General features: G+C 43.6%; 2 protein-coding genes across 2 annotated transcripts; one reads left to right on the top strand and one right to left on the bottom strand.

Moving 5' to 3' along the window:
• Positions 1–39: 39 nt before the first annotated feature.
• On the bottom strand, positions 40–12,702 carry ndel1b (nudE neurodevelopment protein 1-like 1b). Its single transcript, XM_083648954.1, has 9 exons — positions 12,581–12,702; positions 8,731–8,828; positions 6,070–6,223; positions 4,595–4,743; positions 3,611–3,747; positions 3,332–3,499; positions 2,412–2,503; positions 2,044–2,189; positions 40–1,891 (listed from the first exon to the last, which is right to left on the bottom strand). Exons 2-9 carry the CDS (start codon positions 8,814–8,816, stop codon positions 1,801–1,803), a joined length of 1,023 nt encoding a protein of 340 aa, XP_083505080.1. The 5' UTR covers positions 8,817–8,828; positions 12,581–12,702; the 3' UTR covers positions 40–1,800.
• A 1,209-nt stretch (positions 12,703–13,911) lies between these two features.
• LOC310787684 (RING finger protein 222) lies at positions 13,912–15,631 on the top strand. The gene has a single exon (XM_083649167.1). It carries the CDS (start codon positions 14,085–14,087, stop codon positions 14,733–14,735), a length of 651 nt encoding a protein of 216 aa, XP_083505293.1. The 5' UTR covers positions 13,912–14,084; the 3' UTR covers positions 14,736–15,631.
• The last annotated feature ends 7,053 nt before the right edge of the window (positions 15,632–22,684 follow it).

Here is a 22,684-nt window from a genome sequence, read left to right as displayed (position 1 = left end):
ATGTGAAACACAAAATACACCATGTATTAATGTATGTCCTCTCAATCTTTATTTACTTAATAAACAAAGGTGACAAACAATTTTACATCATAATACAATGGATTTAACCATTGTACAATAGTAAAACTCACATGCCATATAGAATGTGAAATAAATATAACCTTAATGCCAAATGTCTGTATCTACAAATGTGGTAGGCAAAGTTACAATCCTTACAAACCTATTTACACTGACGATAGAACATACTTTAGCAACAGGCTCATGTAGTGCCCAAAATGACATCCCGTATTATGAAATAACGCTGAGTTTTGGACCTAAAGCTCAAAATGACGCCTCCAAAAATATCAAGAGGGTGAGACTGAAGATCCACGATGGGGAGCAATTTGAGAGCCAAATGGATTCAGACACATTTCTGGGATAAAAAATGAATGAAGTGCCAATATCAACTCCACTAAAAATCCAAGAGGCACATGAAACCAAGATGAGGTTTAAACAATAACCAATCAGAAAAATGTGCTGCATGACTCCACGCCTTGATGCACCATAGACTCTCATACAGTAGCCAAAGCTGATGGTCAGTCTCTCAAAAAAAGGGATCTCTAACAGTGTCCACTGCTTTGCTTACTACAGTATTATTTTGTGTGGGTTGGAGCTAAGGAGAGCCAAATTCACCTATTACTTTCACTAATCAATAGTCAATAGCTTTACATATCAGAATGAGGTAAGTGAGCCTGTCACGAGAGAAAAAAAAATCCATACATGTTACATTTAAAAAGGCAAAACTGTTCCCCAAAACGTCAATGGACATCCAAAGGGGAGAACACTCCACTAAAGCCAAACCTGTGCAGGTTTAACCCCATCATAAAATCATGAGAAGACAGAACCAGCTGAAATTATTTCAAAGCTTCAACAGAGACTCCATCCAACTTAACTGCAGATGGGAGCCAACTTAACTGCAGATAGGAGCCAGTAACAGGAGGAACAGGAAGTGGAACGACTGTGCTATCGCTACATGGCTTTGAACGCTCAACATTCACTTCAGTCATTCTTGTGAATGCGGGGCACATCCATCCCTCTCAAACCCCACCTTCCATATGCACACGTGCAAGAGAACAAGCAAAAAAACAGAAATATTGCATCTTAAAGCATACAGTGAGATAAGTTAGTAACTTTGAACATATCCCTTTTTAAATACAATACATTCTTAATAGAAATTAGTTTAACTGTGCAATTAAAGTGAAACGTATAAGAGAAGAACGACGAAGAGGATGCTGTGGTCAGTTCAGGACCTTTTGTCAGGTATAGTAGTTTTCAGTTAAACAAGTGGAACGTAAGAATATAATTGTACCACTTCAGAGTAGAGGTCTAGAGAGCTTGCAGTGACATCCACACAAGCAGGGTACAGTACAGCTGAGGCACATGCCTGTGGGCGGTAGGTCCATATGCACATATGAGCACTGTGCACCTACTCACTGAAGCATTTTCAGCTGCAAAAAATGAGGCATGTTAATTGTTTAGTCAAGTCTCTCTCCCACACACACCAAATTCAAAAACACATTCTCTCAAAACAGGCAAGCACACACGTTACTCTCCCTCTCAAACACGCACGCAGGCATGCACACAGACACACACAGACACACACAGACACAGACACGCACACGCACACGCACACACACACACACACACACACACACACACACACACACACACACACAATGTCATGGTCTTTCAAGTGTCCTCTCAGTCCTTTAATTCTGCTGGGTGGATGGGAGATTCTGCAGAGGTGTGTGCGAGCGAGCCTCACGCACTGAGAGGCAGCAAGCCCGGTGGCGACACTGCTCTGGACGTGGTCATGGAGGTCAGGGAGCTGGGGTCCAGTCCGTTTACAGTCCTGCAGGATCCACACGCAAACAGAGAAACACACATACTGAAATTAAATTCAATATTGTGCTGTAGTGTGCCATGTGACGCACAACTTCTGTGTTTGTTTAGGCTCACTGGAAGACAAGAAGCACGGGGAGAGTAACACCGTTAGAGACTCACGTTTTGTCAAAGTAAGTGGTGTGTAGCGAGTGGGAGAACTTGGTGGCGTTGCTGTTGATCAGTGTGCCGTTGGCTGTGGAGTAATTCTTTCTTGCTGCCTGCTCTTTGGCAAAGTTCCTGCAAGCGGCTAGTTTGGACTCCAAAGCCTGGTGACAAAACAGGAAATACAGCCTGCATTTAGCCTCATCACAGACATCTTTCTATTGGTCCTCAGTGAACCACCGCCTGCTCATAAGTCTGAAACACTGTGTGAGAGTTTACTCTGTAAGTCTGCAAATGCAAATGCATATATATATATATATATATATATATAACAGCACCTTATGAAAAGGGTAAATGCATTCAGTTTAAGAAGGTCTAATACCTACCCCAACTTTCCTCAGGAGGTCGCTGACAATGTTAAGAGCAGAGATTCTAGCAGAGGGAGTGAGGGACGTGCTGCCACAGCCATTGGTCAATGCTAGAGCAGGCAGAAGCAGGAAGTAGGTAAGTAAGTACATTTTATTTATTTGTAAAGCACCTCTCACAGAGAGGACTCACCAAGTGCTTCACAGGTTAAAAGACGTACAAAAGAAATCAATGTAACAAGTAACAGTAAAATATATAAGACAGGAGGACTACAGTCAGTGTTACAGGAATTCAGTCAACACAAAAAGGCTAGACAAACGCCTGTCTAAACACTAAACGGAAGCGTTTTTAGCTGCTTTTTAAAAATGTCTACAGAGGCCGCAGCTCTCAAGTCCCAAGGAAGAGCGTTCCATAACCTAGGAGCTACAGACTCAAAGGCTCGGTCACCTTTGGCTTTGAACCTGGTGCGGGGGACACCCAATTGGCCCTGGTCAGCAGACCTCAGTGACCTGCTGGGAACATGTGAGTTGAGCAGGTCACACAGATATGCAGCTGCCTGACCATGCAGGGCTCTGTACACAATCACAAGAACCTTGAACTGGATCCTCAAGTTAACAGGAAGCCAGTGCAAAGAGGCCAAGACAGGAGTAATATGACATGACCTACTTCTTGTTGTTGTTTGTTGTTGCAAATATTAATATACATGTCAGAAGCAGGTCTGTCTCCAGTCTCCACATTAATATATATATCAGAAGCAGGTCTGTCTCCACATTAATATACATGTCAGAAGCAGGTCTGTCTCCACATTAATATACATGTCAGAAGCAGGTCTGTCTCCACATTAATATACATGTCAGAAGCAGGTCTGTCTCCACATTAATATACATGTCAGAAGCAGGTCTGTCTCCTAAGTGAAATGACAAGAGAGATGGATCCTGACCTTTGGGGCTGATGAAGGGGTGCTCGATGCTCTTCCCTACAGGTGTGGCTGGGAGGGATAGAGAGGCCTGTACCGCGGAGTCCATCTTGTCAATGTCTAAGGTGGGGGAGCTGGGTGCTGACATCCTGTCTGTAGTCCTCTCCCGTACTGCCAGCTCCTGCCTCAGGTCTACAGATGACAAGTCAAAAACATGAGATACTCCCCCACCAAGCCTTTGCCCATTCAATATAGACCACACAATGGGCTGGCAGAGGTGGGCATGCGTCTCCATATTCATACCTCGCGCTTCGTCCTTCAGCCGCTGCACAGATACCAGGAGAGTCTCCTTCTCATCCAGCTCACTCTCCAGGAAGGCGTTCCTCTCAATCGCCTGGTTCATGCGGCCCTCAAAGTCCTCCAGAGACACTATTGTTGCCCTGAAAGTAAAGGGTGAGGAGGAGCACAACTGTCAATATCGTACACAAAAGACTACAGGATTCACTGTAATGGTAAAATGTCTAAATGCTTTGTTGATCCATCAATAATGAGTTGCTCGTTTAAAATTTATATAAAGAGGCTATAATTGCTTATTAGTGTGTTAATAAGCAATCAATCAATCATTTTGCTCTCACATCACCTCATCATGTAGTTTAGTTGAGTTTATTTAGTTTATAAAAATTATTAGGTTATTTAAAAAATTATAAAAGATGGGTGCACCAGATTCAGCAGAAAGCTAATTTCCATCTGTAGTCCTTCACATGTGTAGGCACAATATAGCATTTGAACCATATGATCCTAAGATGAGGGTTGAGAGATGCTGTGAAATATCAATAGAATTGTCTCATCTTTCCACATCTCAATGGTTGTGCCTCTGACTGTACTGTGTGCTGTGAGACAGGTAGTGACCCTGACTGTACTGTGTGCTGTGTGAGACAGGTAGTGACCCTGACTGTACTGTGTGCTGTGTGAGACAGGTAGTGACCCTGACTGTACTGTGTGCTGTGTGAGACAGGTAGTGACCCTGACTGTACTGTGTGCTGTGTGAGACAGGTAGTGACCCTGACTGTACTGTGTGCTGTGTGAGACAGGTAGTGACCCTGACTGTACTGTGTGCTGAGAGACAGGTAGTGACCCTGACTGCACTGTGTGCTGTGAGACAGGTAGTGACCCTGACTGTACTGTGTGCTGTGTGAGACAGGTAGTGACCCTGACTGTACTGTGTGCTGAGAGACAGGTAGTGACCCTGACTGCACTGTGTGCTGTGAGACAGGTAGTAAGTCTGACCTTTTGGCTCTCTCCAGGTCATCGTTGGCCTGCTCGAGCTCACGGACGTATTTGTTGAGCTGCTCCTTGATGCTGCGCGTCTGGCCCAGGTCATCCTCCAGCATGGAGATCTGCTTATAACTCTGGGCATACTGCTGCTCCAGCTTCTCCTGATAGAGATGGGCGGTGTGAAGGAGGGAAGAGCAGGGGAGTGAACGCATGGAGAGAAACAAGGACTATGAAGAGACCTATTGTTCTAGACGAGCAATGGTTCTCAACTGATCTAGCCCCACCCCATGACCCACATTTTACAGTTTAAACTGGTGATGGACATGCCAGTTTTTCCTTCGACAAAATGTAGCGTAATTTTGGAGCATCAGGCTATTTTATCCCCCTGAGCTAGGATGAGATGATACCAATGGATTTCTTAGGTCTTCTAGTTTCAGAGGATACCATGCAGTATCTTCATCCTGGCTTTAAAAATGAGCCCACAGCCTCTGAAAGACAGTAGTAGAACTTTTTTTTTCATGCACACATCCGCGACCCACTCAAAATGGCCCCAGGACACAGTTTTCACGATCCACCAGTTGAGAACCACTGTTCTAGAGAACACACCACCCAAATGTATCCTTTTGTGAAGACATGCTGTGTTAAAATGCAATTTGCTACTTTGTGTGCTATACGTCAGTCATTAGTGACAGTAGGGGGAGCCTAGAGACACTGTTCTTCCATATCATTTCCTTTTCAAAGAGTCTCCTCCATCCATCACTAGCTAGCTTCCTCCAGCCTGTTCCCTGGACAGGCCCTTTGGCAGTGGCAGGCATGCACACCTCAAATGTGGCCACTGCAGCAGAAAGATGGGGGAGCACGGCTCATCATCTCTCCAGGGCCATGTCCACACTGTGTTTACAGCAGTGCTTTTCTGTCCAGTGCAGGCTAAAGTGAATGCCTGCTTCAAACGTGAAGAAAATCCCCACAAGAGTTCACTGAAAAATTCATACTATTGTTTAGGCCTATAGTGATTTAGGTCCTGGCTTGTAGCAGGAAAGAAATGTCTTTGCCGTTTTCTATTTTCTCTCTGTTGATCCTGACATCCAATTACAGAGTGCTGGAGGATTACCTGAGGCAGGCATGCCTTATTAACACTGTAACACCTCACGTATCAAAAGCACATTGGACCTTGTCGCCTGGCAACAACAGAGATGATGTGAGGTAATTACATCATATAAAAGGGAGCAAGTCGGCTGTTTGTCGGTTTAAATTCTTATCCCACTGATGATGTCACAATGTCTATGACATCATCAGTGACGTCATCATTGACCAAAATGATCTTATCACATCACTGATGATGTCATAGGCATTGTGACATAATCAGAAGTTGAGCAATAGAGAGATGTAACCACAAATTAGCCTATAAGTAGGCTAGCCCATTATAGACCTAAAGAGCAAGCCAAAGCCCTGTATAACCTCCAGTGCAAGTGACCAGGCGTGGTTACCTTGATGTTGTCCACCTCGCTCTTCAGTCTGTGGTTCTCAGATTGCAGGTCTCGGAGACGGTGTTCGGCCTGGCCGAGCTGCGCCTCCAACTCAGCCTCCAGCTCCCGGCTCCCTTCCTGGAACTCCTGTAGCTCCTCCTGGGCATCATGGTAGCTGGACAGCGCACAAACAGCACGCACACACACACACACACACACACACACACACACACACACACACACACACACACACACACACACACACACACACACACACACACACACACACACACACACACACACACACACACACACACACACACACACACACACACACACACACACACACACACACACACACACACACAGAAAGAGAGAGAGTGGGGAGAGACATAAACAATCATGGTCACACACACACACTAGCTACCCTGGTGTCCACCATTCATTTCTGTGGAGCTGACCGGCTGAATGACCTCAACCGAACTATGCTGCCTGAGCTCTAGAACTTGGCCTGGCTTTTGTCGTGTCAGGTGAATCAGGTGTGCATGTTCTGGTAGCTTTATCTCCCTGGTCAGAAATAAATCCACAAAAATACATTAGCCGGAATCAGCCCTGTCAGATATTTGTAGACATTCAAGATTCTTTTTAATAGCCATATAAGGAATTTGACTTAGTGCAAGTATGCTGCACAGCAGTCACATCAACAGCAGAAGATGGAGCAAAACAGAAAACAATCTCAAATTATAAAGTGCAAAGTAAAAATCCTTTAAAGTGACATATAATGGCCGGGTGTAGGATAGTGCCGTGGGATATTAGATTTAGCCTTCAATCCTGTCTTTTCCAAACAGAAGCGAGTGTGTGGGTCAGCATGTGGAGTGAAGCAGTCTGAATATAGCTCTAGACAGAGACAGCTGAGGCGAGAGCAGCAGGGTAGGGAACTCAGCAGCAGCTTGGCTTTCTGTCATGTGTGTTGGGCTGTGGGCGGGGTTACAGGTCAGGAGGGAACAGAATGCCCAGGCCCCCGGGACCAGGATGGGGATATGAGCCAAGAAAGAGAGAGGAAGTGTTTACATTGTGGTCAGGGCTGAGTCTGAGCCCCGCACAGGGAACCTTCCAGGAAAAGCTCTCTCAATGGAATAGGGAGGGGAGGAAAATTGACTGAGCAGCTTGGTGCCGATCAGTGAATTTAGCCAATTCAAAAAGGGCCTGCTGTGGTGTGGAGCGCAAACACAGAATGAGATGATGGTTCACACTGCTCTGAGATCAGCTGACAGCTCTTATGCTGACGTCAGTGGCCTCACAGTGGCCCTAGTGAGCAGAGCAGTGGAATCCATGAATCAGTTGTTGCGCCTGGTCATTCCACACATACCAGCACCACAGAGGCTGCTTCATCAGCATGCCGGGCGGGCCACACAGCTCCCCTGTTCCACGCTACACACTTGTCCTTCCTCGCCACAACAGCTCTTGACAGTTTAAAATAACCCAACAATGCCACATATTTGTGAAATGCATTGAATGTGTGAAACTGTGTATTAAAGAAGTAAATGTGTCTCATGATGAGCTATTATAGCAATGATCACACACTGTATCCTAATCACATACAGATACACTATGAACAAAATAAAGTCCAAATACCCGGATGCATAGTAGGGAGATAGCTTTCAGTAGGTAACTAAGAAACACAGGGCATGCTTACACTGTGAATGTCTATGTAACGTAACTAAGCACCAAAACATGTGTGAGGTAAACCACTGCTAACTAGGGCCTTGCGTTATTTTTTCCATGGCTTGATGTTTTCCCCTGTATACCCACGGCCACAGCAGGAAATTCTTCAAAACCTCCAGGAGTTTAACCCCGTCTGTGCTGTTTTTCACTGCTTCTGAGGGACTTAGGGACACTAACTCCACCAACAGAAAACACAGGCCTAGTTCAGCACATAAACATGAACAGGACACACTCACTACTAGCGTTTGCTGCTACCACTGTCCCAGGTTACACCAGTTGTCCCTTTTAGATCGTCAAACTGGCATTCTCGTTTGCTCCTAAGCAATCCACAGCTGTTTGTGGCGACCGATTTCAAAAAGCTAGTGTGGCCAAACACAGAGAAACTCTCAAAGATTATGCTGAGACAAGGTTTCTGTACTGAAACTTTAAACTGAGACTCACCCCAAAAAATGTCCACACTGTTTGGTTTAAAAGAGTGAGGAAATGATTGCGCATTGCATTTACATCTTTCATAACCACACTCAACCACCGTTTCAGCATTTTGCCTTTGCCCTTTGCTCTACTGCTGCTCAAAGTCTATTTCTGAAGAAAGAACATGGATGGGGGCTTAAGGTTGTGAAGTCTGTGAGGGCAGGAAGAGAGGTGGCTTTGGCTTTGACCTACTAGACAAAGCAGGTATATCTGTAACACCTTTTTGGATATGATATCTGCGAAAGTGACACCATCTTTAACAACAAATCTAGGTCGACGATTGTATTGCTCCCTGAACCGAAAAAGTATCAATTGCAAGAATGAGCTTAGTCCGCAAAGCCCCTATAGCAATGATGTACTGTATGTCTGTCACGACTGAGCTCAACAAACATGTCAAACATCCAGCCTGGGATAGAGAGGTTATGATTATGAATACCTCATAGAAATGAATTTGATCACACACGTGATATAAATCACATCGCTTACCTTTTCTTATATTCCAGGGCTAAAGACTTCCAGTAATCTATTTCTTCGTCTTTTGAAGAAAATTTGGGAATCATCTCTGTGTCCATGGCAGGTTCAGCCTGAGGATGAGAAGACACATTCATTAGCGATGTAGAAGGAGTCTCTTGGGGACTTGCGGTTCAGCCCGTCCACAAAGGGAGGTCGCTGCTCTCAGAACAGGACAGTAAAACAACAACAGATCAAAGAGGATCCTGGAGCACTCGCTTCACCGGAACAATATTTTAATAAGGTGCAGTGACTGCACCTTATTAAAATATTGTTCCAGGGAATCGTGTGCTCCAGGATGCTCTTTGGGTTCAGCACCCATTGAACTGTTGTTGTTACACATTCATTAGCCTTATAGCCATGTTTAATTATGAACACAAGTGTATGAAAAGCATTTGAGGATAGCACTTACATGGCTAAAAGTAGACCAAGTATTGAAATGTCAAACTCGAGATAATATAAACGGTCTTCAAAACAAGGTTACAAACTAAGTTTGCTTAAAGATAAAATCACCAACAGGAGAAACTGTCATTAAACATAAGAGTAAATAGTAGGTTCACCCAGTTAGTGAATTAAGTGTCAAACGGTTGTGAAACATTTTCACTTCACATTTGTGTAACTTGGTAAAATGAGCAGATTCTGAGCATGTGCTGAACTTGTCCCAGGTCAGAACATCCTGACCAATCAAGTGGAAAAATGGCCACTGTGTTGACTAGCTGTCCCCCGTCATTCATTGGTCACCGGATGGCCGTACAGCACAGATCTCCCTTGACCCAAGAGTGACAAACAAAGTCAGGGCAGACTGGTGAGGTCATCCTGCAGCTCGGAGGCTGTGTCATCCTCACTTCCTCGTGAACTTCAGCCGCAACCTCTGATGAGAAGATCAGCCTTCCCTTCAGCAATCAATAGTTGACTGACTGACTGACTGACTGACTGACTGACTGGCCCACATCACAAGAATTTCTTCCTCTGTGAACAGCCAGTGAGGGCCTCCTCCTAATTACATTTGTACCCTCCTAACAGCCGAGCTCTTGTGATGTCAGCATAACACCCCACCACCCTCATCAACTGCCATTCTTGTTCATTTAGTGTGGCTAATGATGCCAGTCAAACAGATCAAAGCAGTCTGATGTAGGCTCTTCTGAAGTTCCGACCGTACGTTTTTCATCTTCCGTCCCGTTTGAGGCGACGCCACTTTACTCGCGACGTGGTTGTTCCTCTCATCCGGCTCGCTATTAAAAACTGCCTTAATCTGTGCTCCATATTGTGAACATGCAAGGCAGAGTGTGGGGGAATAAGTTAACACATCTGGATGGGGCCACTGTGGGTGTTCTGTGTGTGTGGGGGGGGCACACAGCAGCTGTCCTCACCGCTCCCACCCCTGCAGCTCCAGGAAGATTCATAATCCGCCCACAGCACAGCTTAGAGGGATTTCCAACAGCCAACACACAGGTCAGCCAACCAGTGGCCACGGCACTGATTAACCTCTTGGCTGGACTGAAGGTCAAACAAACTACGCTTACCAGTTATAGAGGCATTTCTTCTCAATGTATTACTTTCTTAATTAGGCCTATACTCTTTGACAGCAAGCGAAAAATAATGTTCCATCCAACATCTAAGCTATGGCAAGATTTGGGATTATGGGTGAAAACAAGTTGCAGAAAGAAGCCTGTTTAATAGGGTCAAGTCAAATATCTGCACACAAAAAAACAAACAAAAACAAAACTTAGCCTAAACAAATGAACAAATATTGCAGCGTTGGCCTATATTGTAGCCTTGTTTGACTTGACTAGCCCGATTTGGGTTTAGGTTTGCCTTGAGGATGTGTTATTCTTGTTGAGAGGAGCCAAACTGCCGAAAAGGAAGGCCAGCAGTGGAGAGGTGCCGGGTGAGAGGCAGGACCACCTCTTCGTCTTCCCTTTGACATTCCTCTCAGATGGCGTGACTACCAGCTGCCTCCACACAGCTCCGCTCACGTGTCCTGTCCTTCCATACACTACTACTCTGGAAACCCCCAGACACACAGGGAACTCCAGAGCATACACATGTCAGGGTGGAGTCCAAGCTGCTAATTATGACATGCAATATTAAGCTGTAATCATACAACCAAGGAGAGCATTTCTAAACTCCACAAATAGCCTCTATATACTAGACACATAGCCTCTATATACTAGACACATAGCCTATATATACTAGACACACAGCGGATCTAATTGTTGTGATTCTCAATGGTCTGAATGAGCTCTGCTGCTTTCCATTGATCCCTGTTAGATCTACAAAAGGTGTGTTTCCATGGTGATTCAGATCAAAGGCCTACATATATAGGATACACATCCTTCACAAAAAGGCAAGGCCATTTATCAGCTGACCCAACAATGGCAAGATACAACAACTGCGTCGGTGAGATTCAAACAAGAATGTTTTTCTATGCATAATGAAGCCTGCATTGTGTTGACAATATTGGCAGCAACCCATGCATGTCCTGTTAGCACATGCGCTAACCACTATTCCAAGAGAGCTAGCTCTCTCAGGTAGTGGTTAGCATATGCGCTTTGGAAGTGGGAGGTCAGTGGATCGAATCCCGCTCCACCCCTGGACAAGCCCTTTACATGGGTTGTGGCCAGAACTGTCAACACAACGCTGGCTACACATAGGCTATTTCACATTTAGGAGGACAAACCGGCACTATGCTGGGAGCACAAAGACACACAGATAAACAATACGATGAAAAGGTTAAGATATCACATGACAGGGCAAGGACTTTGCAGCTTGCTGGAACATGTTTTTTTCCTGTTATCTCCAATCTCTAAATCCTTTGGAAAGGTTTCAGTTTGTCTCCTGGTTTTGTGGGTCTTTTGTGACAAGGAAGTGAGCAGTCATGATGATGACACTCTACAAAACCATAGAGCCATCTGGAAATATGTAAAACAAGGAACTACAAACAGGGGAAGGCGGTGATGAGTTTCCTGTCCAACATTCTTGTTGGTACATCCTCTTTCACTGCAGATGACTAGCTGCTTACTCAGAGACTGAAAGTCATTTTTACTTCTTTGATACACTGTGGCCTGGCCTGGGTCCACATTTTAGCTTCTCTCTCTCTCTCTCTCTCTCTGCACTGGGAGACTAGTAGTAGACCTAGGTAGTTATTTCTATTGCTTGGATCAATGTCAAAATGCTGAATTTCAGTCATCCAAATGAACATCGAACAACAACAACACCACCACCACCACCACACATACACACACACACACACACACACACACACACACACACACACACACACCACAACACAACACAACACAACTGTCATCATAACGTTTGCACAGCCAACACACACACACACACACACACACACACACACACACACACACACACACACACACACACACACACACACACACACACACACACACACACACACAACACAACTGTCATCATAACGTTTGCAGCCGACATACACAAATCACCCCACATGACGTACCTGGGCTAGTCTGGTGAACCAGCCGGTCACGTGAACTCACATTTTATTTAGAACGAAATGAAATGTGAGTTCACATGACCGGCTGGTTTACCAGGCTATACCTCGGCTATATCTAACTAGTAAACGTATACTGTGTACACTTTATCCGGTTAAGGCAAGACACAAAAGTACCAAATATAAACAGTGAAAACGCCAACATAGCTAAAGCTATTAAACTGATATCACTCGACGGCCAGCGGAGCTGTCATCGGCTTATTCACGCGAGCCGTGGTCGGTGCCACCATAATGAAACAAAACAGGTGAAACACGTCGACATAATAATAGTGCTAAGGTTGAATTTGGTACCTGTGCATGTCAATTCAGCGTCCAGCTGTTTCAGTAGGTCGCCTTTCCAAACAGTGTTATATCCAACGACACATCCACCCCGGCCTGCTGTAAATACACTGTTAACTGACTGTGAGCTCGAGCTGTGTTTAGGAAATTGCCAACGCGTCTCCCGGAACTAACGTGAGTTCCGATCAGACGTACGCAGTGACGTCAGGGGCATTTACGTCAGCATGGGGTTGGGCTAGTATAGAAATATACCGACTAGACTCTGCTGCTCGTTTGTGTTTGTGACCCAAGGACTTCTATGTATTTTGGGACAGTGACCACACGGTGGCATACTTGTCAGAGAAAGATAATTTTCCTATAGGGACGTGTGTGTGTGTGTGTGTGTGTGTGTGTGTGTGTGTGTGTGTGTGTGTGTGTGTGTGTGTGTGTGTGTGTGTGTGTGTGTGTGTGTGTGTGTGTGTGTGTGTGTGTGTGTGTGTGTGTGTGTGTGTGTGTGTGTACGTGCGTGCGTGCGTGCGTGCGTGCGTGCGTGCGTGCGTGCGTGCGTGTGTGTGTGTGTGTGTGTGTGTGTGTGTGTGTGTGTGTGTGTGTTATTACTATCTATCTATCTATCTATCTATCTATCTATCTATCTATCTATCTATCTATCTATCTATCTATCTATCTATCTATCTATCTATCTATCTGGCAATGTGGGCAATGTTTGTTTGTTTCAATGTTTTGTCCCGGAAGTGATTGTTGTTAACTGATTATTTACTCATGTTTTATAAATGATTGTTTCTATGTTGGAAATAAGATATACTAATAGCTACTCATTTATAAACTTGTTGCAGGGCCAAATCTAAAGTAGCAATTTATCCCAGTCTATTAAGGATTAATAAGAGATCTGTTAGTACCAGGATGGCCTAGAAATTGGGTGGGTATACTCAATACACTGTACTGTATACACTACAGTATAATGCAAAAGTACACATTTTCGATGTGTTATTTGTCGAAGACCATGATGTAGTCATGCTGAAATTTGCATTAAAAAGTGGACCATAAATTGTCGCTGTCACTGCATTGTTGTCATTAGGCCATCCTGGCCTATTAGGCCATATAGCCTATGGCTACTAAAGGAAGCCTATGTCCTCCTCCTCATCACTAGTAGGCTAGTACTAGATAGGCGTAATTCGTATATTTACAGTTTTTGCCAAACTGAATGAAGAACAAGAAGAAGAAGAAGTGGCCCATGGGAAATATCGGACATGAAACGTGAACCTGCTTGGCAGCTTCTGCCAAAAGCGTTCAAGGGATATCCAACCTGCAAGTCACACAGTCACAGGTGGCAGGCCCTGTTTTACAAGACGCTGCTCTCGCCTCCACCCAGACAACACAACAGTGAAGAAAGAGTTGCTGTAAAGAGAACTTGAGGAGGATTCAACAGCCTCTGTGCTGATCGGGCCAGAGGGGAGAGACTTTTCATCGTTTTGGACATCACTGATTCCCATTACGCACGGGCGTGGTGAATATCCCCATGTCTTTTTACAAAGAAGATGGCCAGGAGGAGGACGCGCAGGAATCAGAAGATGAGTGCCCCGTGTGCTATGAGTGTCTGTCGGGCACAGAGAGGACGCTGAGCTGCGGACATGTCTTCTGCCACGACTGTCTGGTCAAAACTCTGGTCAGCGTCAACAGAGACGGAGTCATCAGAGACACTATCATCTGCCCCATCTGCCGACACCTGACATTCATTAAGAAGCAAAAGGAAGCCGTGGTAACGTTCACGGCGGGGAAAGATCCAGACGAGGAGGAGCAGACCCTAGAGGTGCCCTTGCCTCTGCCGCCGCTCGAACAGCTGCAGAGCGCACGGCGCGCCTCCGGCCCGGACACTTTGCCGAGGGGGCTCAATTGGATCGGACGCTGCTTTAGGGGGATTTCAGAGAGAGTCCGCCGACAGAGGTTGGTCAGCCCCAGCCACAACGCCTCCCAGATCTTCATCATCAGCGCTCAGGGGCGACCCATGGTCGAGGAAGATGCGCTCAGCGTTGTAATGACTGTGGTGCAGCCTCAGCGCAGGCGAGAACGCAGGGTTTGCACCACGGCGCGCTGTTTGCTCGTCTTGCTTTCGACGTTTACTATACTGGCATTAGTGGCTGCTACCTTACCCTGGATTCTGTTGGCATAGTAGGCTAATGTCATGATGTGATCTGATCTATTTTTCTATCTGCACCTACTACGGCTGCGCGCCACACGCACTGACTGATTTTATGGCATGGTGCCAAAAGGAAATGATGAACTGGCATTTTATGATACAAGATAATATTGTCTTTGCAAAGTCAAGGCAGACTCAGAGTCAAATGGAAAAGTCACCAAATTGTGTGAGCAAGCTTGAGCATGCTGCTGGAGCATTTCTATGTATTCACTATAGCTATTCTGCCAGTTTGTTTACTCTTCTACCATTCATCAGGATGCACTTACATAATATTGTTGTTAAGATGATATCAGCAGGTATTGTGATTTCACCCCCTGATCATATGGAAACAACCAGGAAAAGTCAAGGAGTTATCTGCTGTCCCCATTGTGCTTGATGTGTTACCAAGCAACAGTCTGAAATAAAGCAAAGGCTATAGGGCAGCTTTTGACAACGTCTTTTGTTGTGCATTCCTGTGAGATGTTCTACCTGTTTTATGAGAACATGCATGCAGAATGACACTGACACAAACACAGCACATGTCCCAAAGTTAGCCATCGAGTGTATTTTATCCTGCAGGAATACTTTCAGCAAGTTCAACAATTAGGGGTGCTGGACAAATGCAGTAAAAAAAACATTAGGGCCATCCCACCACACCTTTTAAAACAGCTCAGTTCATTGTTGTGTTACTCTGTTGTTGGATACCCAGTTTCCAAGCACCAGGCAGTATAACTTCACGAGGATATGCAAACTACAGAGAGGAAAAAAACACAACACAGTATAATAACATGCACACTATTGCATTAGTTAAGCATTAGTAAATATCTAATTCATCATTTATAAAGCATTGTACTAAGCATTAGTAAGTGATTCAATTTTATTCCTGATTAATAAACGAATCTGTATTTAACGATTGTATTTAATCTCATTTATAATTGAAATTACATTATTAATTACATGTGGCGTGTCTAGGGCCACTGGCCACCACTGAAATCTGATTGGTCACCCCAGGTGCCACGCCGTGTTATTTAGCCCCATGGCAGACAAGCTAGCGTGACATGGTGACCTGGCTGATACCAATGGATGCCTTAGGTCTTCTAGTTTCATAAGATACCAGGCTCTTCACTATAGCTTTAACAATGACCACACTACAGCCTGTGAAATACATAATGTCGGGTGCGGCCGCCGGCACCCTCAGGACTTTGGGGTGGCACCTAAAGTGGTCAATCAGATTTCAGGGGTGGCTACCCATGTAATTAAGGTAGTTATAGTTGTTAGTTGCGTATTTTGTGTGACCTCATCTAAAGTGAGGACTATCTATGCCTTACAAAGCATTTTTAAATCAGATAAAATACAATTGTTAAATACATTATAGATTAGCTTAATCAGTAATAACACATTTGTAACTGTTTATGAATTACTTACTAATGCTTAGTAATGTATGAGATTTCCTTTATAAATGATGAATTAAGCATTTACGAATGCTAGTGCCGTTATTATAAAGTGTTACCCAAAAACCCATCTTCCCCGCACTTTCAGGGATTGTTTCATGGGCATGCATATGTAGCTTAGGACAGTGGTTCTCAAACTTTTTCATTTCAAGGACCCCTAAAATGATCAAAATCAGACAGACCCCCATTTGATAAGATTTTGGGTCCCTCATCTGATCCGATTTTTGCTTTCAGATGTTTTACAGAAAGTGTATGAAACCCATAACAAAAAATAGTCATAGATTCTGTCATTGTGAATTGTGATTCTTATGGATGGAATTGTAGTGAGAATAAATGATTCACCTTTTTTCAGGGGACCCCCTGGAACCCCCTCAAGGACCGAGAAAAGGGCTCGGTACAATTTTAGCAGCCAGGTCTGATCTCAGAGTATAGTGTGTGTGTGTGTGTGTGTGTGTGTGTGTGTGTGTGTGTGTGTGTGTGTGTGTGTGTGTGTGTGTGTGTGTGTGTGTGTGTGTGTGTGTGTGTGTGTGTCTGTTAATGTTACCGCAACAGTCATTAGGTTAGTGTGTTGACGACAGATAGATCTTCTCTCTTCACAGGACCTCGTGACAAAAAGGAGAGATGTCAGATGCAGATAGGCCACTTCCAGTTGCACAATCCAATTCCAGCCTATCAGATGGAGTGAAAGAATGTCTAATATTATGTATGGAGGAGTTGGCGAGAGTGACTGATTGGATTAGACCCCTGGTGGCCAGATCCCCTCACTATAGCCGTGCTGACCCGCAGTGTGCACATAAAGGCAGCGTAAACAGAGTCACCTTAAAAACTTTCGGTAACAAATAATTCATGCGCCTTTGGCAGTCTGGAGGAGATAGACTAGCAGGTAGAGAAGAGCCGTGCCTGGCTTGATTGTTGTAAGGAGATCCGCTGGGCTGGTGGACTGTAGCATTAGATTACCACTGACTGCAGGGGTCCAGATTGAGATGGAGCAGGGACACTGGACTGCATCTTGAAGGCCAGTGCAAGTTTGTAACAACCAAGAATGTGGGTAATATAAGAGAGCAACTGCTTTCATACAAGTAAAACTCTTCAGCAAAGACTTCTAAGTTAAGTTAAGTTAAGTTAAGTTATCCTTTATTTATCACCATGGGGAAATTCATCCTCTGCATTTGACCCATTTGACCCATCCTCTACTAGGAAGCTTCCTAGAACTATAGGAGCAGTATCCTAGAACTGACAGGAGTATTATTAACCCATAACATACATGTCTTTTGGTGGTGGGAGGAAACCGGAACATACAAACTCCACACAGAAAGGACCTGGGACGGACCGGGGTTTGAACCCTGGACCTTCTTGCTGTGAGGCAACAGTGCTAACCACTGACCCACCGTGTCCTCTAACTGTGATGGCAGATTGCCTTTAATAAAACAGAATTGAGAAAAGAGTAGGGTAGTTTTAGTTGTTTTAATTGTTTGAACAATGGCACAAAACGCTCATCAAAATGATACTCTGAGCTGGGGGGGATCCAAGAGCATGATTCTTCTGTCTCATGTCTTTATACTGGAACATTGCTGCCTGACGTGCAAGGTCAGATAACATTTGTTGATCATAGAATGAAAACAATAGAAAACTGGAGTTCTTATTGGAACACGTTGCAATGATACATGAGGAACATTTACATCAGGGAACGTCCAGAATGTTCTTTGTGCTTATCTCTATGGGAGGACTAAAAGTCTTTTCTACACCACATTCTTTCCCACATAGAATGAGAGTATATACATATTATTTTATTTCAATGTACACAACAGAGGTAAATGTGGTGAATAACACTATGTAATAGGCTATGTCATAAATCCAAGTAGACTGGTTTTCAGAAGGAGCTTTGTCACTATTTCCATCATTCTGACACAATCGTACACTCCTGGTAAGCCCCCTCAACCATCTGGTTGTTCCAGTCATACAGGTTAGAGATTTTTTCGAAGCTTCACTTGTTCAGCCTTTCCTGCATGCTCTCACTGGGAGGAGGATAATAATCATAATAATGTGATTATCTCATTATGATGAATACAACTAATTGGGTCATATTCATGCTAGTGGTCTGAATGGCAGTGGATGGGCAGGATTTAACTGTGAAGGTGTGGCTAAACTTTTACACATGGAAAAGATTGAATTGTGAAAATTCTGATTTTAAGGGAATTAATAAAAGTGGATTTCAGGTACAGTAAAAGTCATTATTTCAGGTCAGCATCACTAAGATTAAGTGACTTAATGGACCACCTCCTAAGCTATTATTTAGGTTTCTCAACCATGTGCTCATGATTGTATGCCTCTGTAGGAATAGGCTGCCGCTACAACCTCCAGTGTCTTGTTCACTTGAACAATAACAATCTCTAGGCAGAAAACTGTTAATATCATGGCTCATTAAATGTCCATTGAATTAAGGAGATGTTGTTTTCTTTATTTTTTAAATACAGAAACACAAAGAAAACACACAAACCAGATGAGATTATTAAAAATGTAGAGTTTAATATATATATTTATTTCTGACATTCTGATCAGGATTGCAGGTAGGCTTCACAGTACACACTGTGTTCCACTTGATATGCTAAGCAGAGGAGGGAGGGGAGGGGGTGGGCATGGTGGGCTTGACAAGCAGATTTTGTTTGTACACTAGTTGTGAAAGCAGAAGGAGGCAGTACATCCACGGGCAACATCCACTCTTCTACCGTATTGCTCAACGACTCCCTGAGGACCACTTTGTTGTGATCCACATTCTCTAGAGTCCATTGTGACATTGTATCCAGTACCCCCGCAAGTTGCTCATTTACAATCCCTAAAAAGACAGTGATTGACACAAAACATGGATTATCAAAAGACTATCTAAGTGCATGCATGACATTTTCGGATTATTTCCGTTTCGACTCTCTCAAAATCCCCCCAAACGCGAAATGTAAACAAATTGAGCTTTTTTATTTCATTAGACAGACACAGAGTTGGTGGAGAGGCGAGAAGGGAAATGTAGCTGAAATGTTTGACTTAAAAACTGTGACAGTGTATCATGGGGTGCAAAAGGTGTCTCCTATGAATTATTTATTTGAACATTGCAAGTAATGTAATTAAATTAAACCATGATTATCTCTTTCTTTTTTGGGGGGCGGGGGGGGGGGGGGGTATATGTCTTTTTCTTTTCAGCAGTGTAATAATCACACCTATGATGAATATGAATGCATGCTTTTAAGTGATTGTAAGTTCCAGTTATGATGCACAAATGCATTACAGTAATACTGCCATGTACTGTTAATAAATGCATGCCAACAGGCCCTCATTGACCTTCATCGAAATGCAAACACTCATTCACTCTACTATAGCAGTTGACCAGTTAGTTGTCACAAAATCAAGTATCAAGTAATCAAGTTTGAAATCGGAGTCACATTCAGTCAGCAACCAGAGAGAGAAACCCCTGCCTCCTCATAAAGATGGATGGATCCAGCACAGAAAATAAAACCTCTAGTACACATTACAGTAATTATGCCTATAGTTCCAAAATAACAACCATTGTGAGGGCACTTGCAATTGTTGTCATATAATCACCACAACTATCAATATAATTTATCAATACCACCAAGATCTTCATAAACAGAGAACACACACTGAGGCATACCACAGATCACTTTTCGAGAGAAGTTCAACTAAAATTCATTTAATCCGGAATAAACCAACACAAAAAAACAAACTAATTTGAGGGGGGTGGTGGGGTGGGAGTAATTGCTTTCAAATAGAAATAATGGCTTTTTCTGTGGATGGGGGAAGGTGACTTTGACCACTTTTTGGACTGAGGTGGATAAGAAACACTGTAATTGCACTTTAATTGACAAAAGTATTGTCCTAAGACATTTTGAATGAAATTAGAAAAGTGACACTGCAGCATTGATGGATCTGAAAGAGATCTCATTAATAGTCTGCCTGGTGATACTATAGCTATTTCAAGCTCTCTCTCTTAAGGGAAACCAACTGTTTGCCTAAAGGATACAGGGGAATTCAAAATGCCAGGTTATGATAAACTTGTAGCGATAGGCATGCCATATCTGACTATCCATTGACATTTCTAGATGATTCAGCAAACGTTTAACTTGGCTATAGTGAGTCTACCAACATAATCTTCGGAATGCATTTATCCTCATTCTGAATAACTCACTTAAAATTCCAAAGGGACTTTAAAAAATCAACTTATTTACATAGGAATCCTAAAAGTAACTGATCTAAAAAAAAGAAAAGAAAGAAAGAAAGAAAGAAAGAAAGAAAGAAAGAAAGAAAGAAAGAAAGAAAGAAAGAAAGAAAGAAAGAAAGAAAGAAAGAAAGAAAGAAAGAAAGAAAGAAAGAAAGAAAAAGATAGGGCATTAACTCTCTGGTCTGTTTGAAATCAAAGCTCACGAGACCACAATTGATTTCAAGCAGAAATGGCGGCCTCCATGTCTGCTGCAGCATCATTATTACCTGTTGTAATAAGTGGAACATGAATGAATCTACATTAAACCTGGTAATTGTGTGCAGGGACAAAAATAACATCAACTCTTTTAATCATTACATTTTCTACACATGATAAATATCAGCACATATATTAATATTATGTTCAAGATATGCCTTTTACATATACTTTTCCTCTCAGGTTTTATATACATCAAATTATGTACAGTCTTTGTATTTACACTAGGGGTCAAAGGTCACTGAACCTGAAGCACTTGAAACAAGGTTAAGAGAGAGAATCATTATGAACCTAAAGGCAGTGTAGTCAGGTTGAAACTTCAAGCATGTCATCCATTCATTAGAATCAAACCGTCGCAGCCAATGGACTGCCTAGTTCCTATGAGGCTAATATCCTAACTCGAAGGACAGTAAATACTGACTAAAAATATATATACTGTCAAAGTCACAGGCTCGCCATGCAAACACATTGTATAGTGCCTCTGTAATGACTGAATAAAAGATGCATGGTGATCAATTTATACAATTTGACATTCTACTCATACTGTGCTGGCAAAAGTGTGAGCGTGTTATTTGAATAAAGTGACGGAAATTATCTAAAATGCAATACTGTCGATTTCGTTTGTAGATATCATGGATACAGATCTATTGATGTCGTATGTGGTGGAGCAGGGGAAGTCAGACAATTGGTTTCATCCTGTGCGCCAAAACGGTCTCTAGGGCTCAATTGTTTCCCAGTGTGCACAAAATTCGGATACCCTGTAAGCAATATACCTAAACTACTCTCTCTCTCTTTCTCTTTCTCTCACTCACTCTCACTCTCTCTCTCTCTCTCTCACCCTGAGGATGGGTTTTGCTCCTAACCATGTCAGGCTCTGAGGTTCCCTAAGCGTCAGTTGTACAGCTTGTGAGTTTCATATTGCAATTTGATTGCATTTTCTAATAAGGCAAAAATAAAAATAAAATAAAAAAGTCACAAAAATACAGACCACTGCTTCAAAGAACAAAAATGAGCAAAGCAAAGCAGAGAATTCAAACAATCAGGAAAAAAAACAACCCTTAGCATAATACTCCTCTATATTCCCAGTCTTCCCTCCTAAAGGCAACTGTTCCTCCACTATGGCATTTTGGTGTGTTTTTGTAGTCACATTTACGTACTAGCTAGCAATTCTACGAGATGAGTTTCTTTGCAGCCTGTAGCGGATGTGAGGGAGGGTTCGAGTTCTGGTTTCAGGTGGGCATTGGTGAGGCCAAGTTGTGTTTGGATCAGGCCTCAGCGGCGGCGGCGGCTTCTTGTGTCAGTTACAGTTTGTACAGCCGTAGGGGTGCCGGTAAGCTGTGATGCCTTTAGGGTCATAGGTCATAAGGTGGTGCTCTGGGGTTCCTCCTCAGGCACAGCGTCCCCCTCTGGAGAGTCTGCCACTGCCAGGGAGCGCCTGTAGGGGGCGCCGCTGAACTCATCGATGAGGCTGTCCAGATTGACATTGATGGAGGGGATTTCAAAATTGAAGATATCTAATGGGCGAGCATGGTGGGAAAGGTGAGTGTGTGAGCAGAATGGTGGTAGTGGTGATGATGAGAAAGAAGAGCGGGAGAAGAGGGCACATGACCATGACGATGATGATGAGGTGTAACAAACGGAAGAAAGCAGAAATAAAAATTTAGTCGTTGTGAGTGTGAACCCGTGGAAATTGGCATTATGATGCCGGCCCCCGTGTGGAACGAAGCAGCACATTATGTGTTTGTCTTTTCACATTCGACACAGGGATGTTTGTCAGCATGTTGTTGCAAAAGGTAACAGTCTAATTGAACAAAGTGTGGCGTGACTACTAGTGTCTGTGACACGGCTCTTTGTGTCTGTTGAGACGATGCATCGTTTAAGTTGCCAGGTAAAAATACAATAACAGGTCAAAGATGACTGCACAAGGACACATTACTGTACACGATTACAACAGCGGCCAGATCAACCAACACAGAGGCGACGAGATGTGTGTGGAGCTCTGTGGGAAA

Source organism: Poromitra crassiceps (assembly GCF_964638095.1).
Source record: "Poromitra crassiceps genome assembly, chromosome: 13".
Taxonomy (NCBI): Eukaryota; Metazoa; Chordata; class Actinopteri; order Beryciformes; family Melamphaidae; genus Poromitra; species Poromitra crassiceps.
This window is presented reverse-complemented; position numbering and strand designations above follow the sequence as displayed.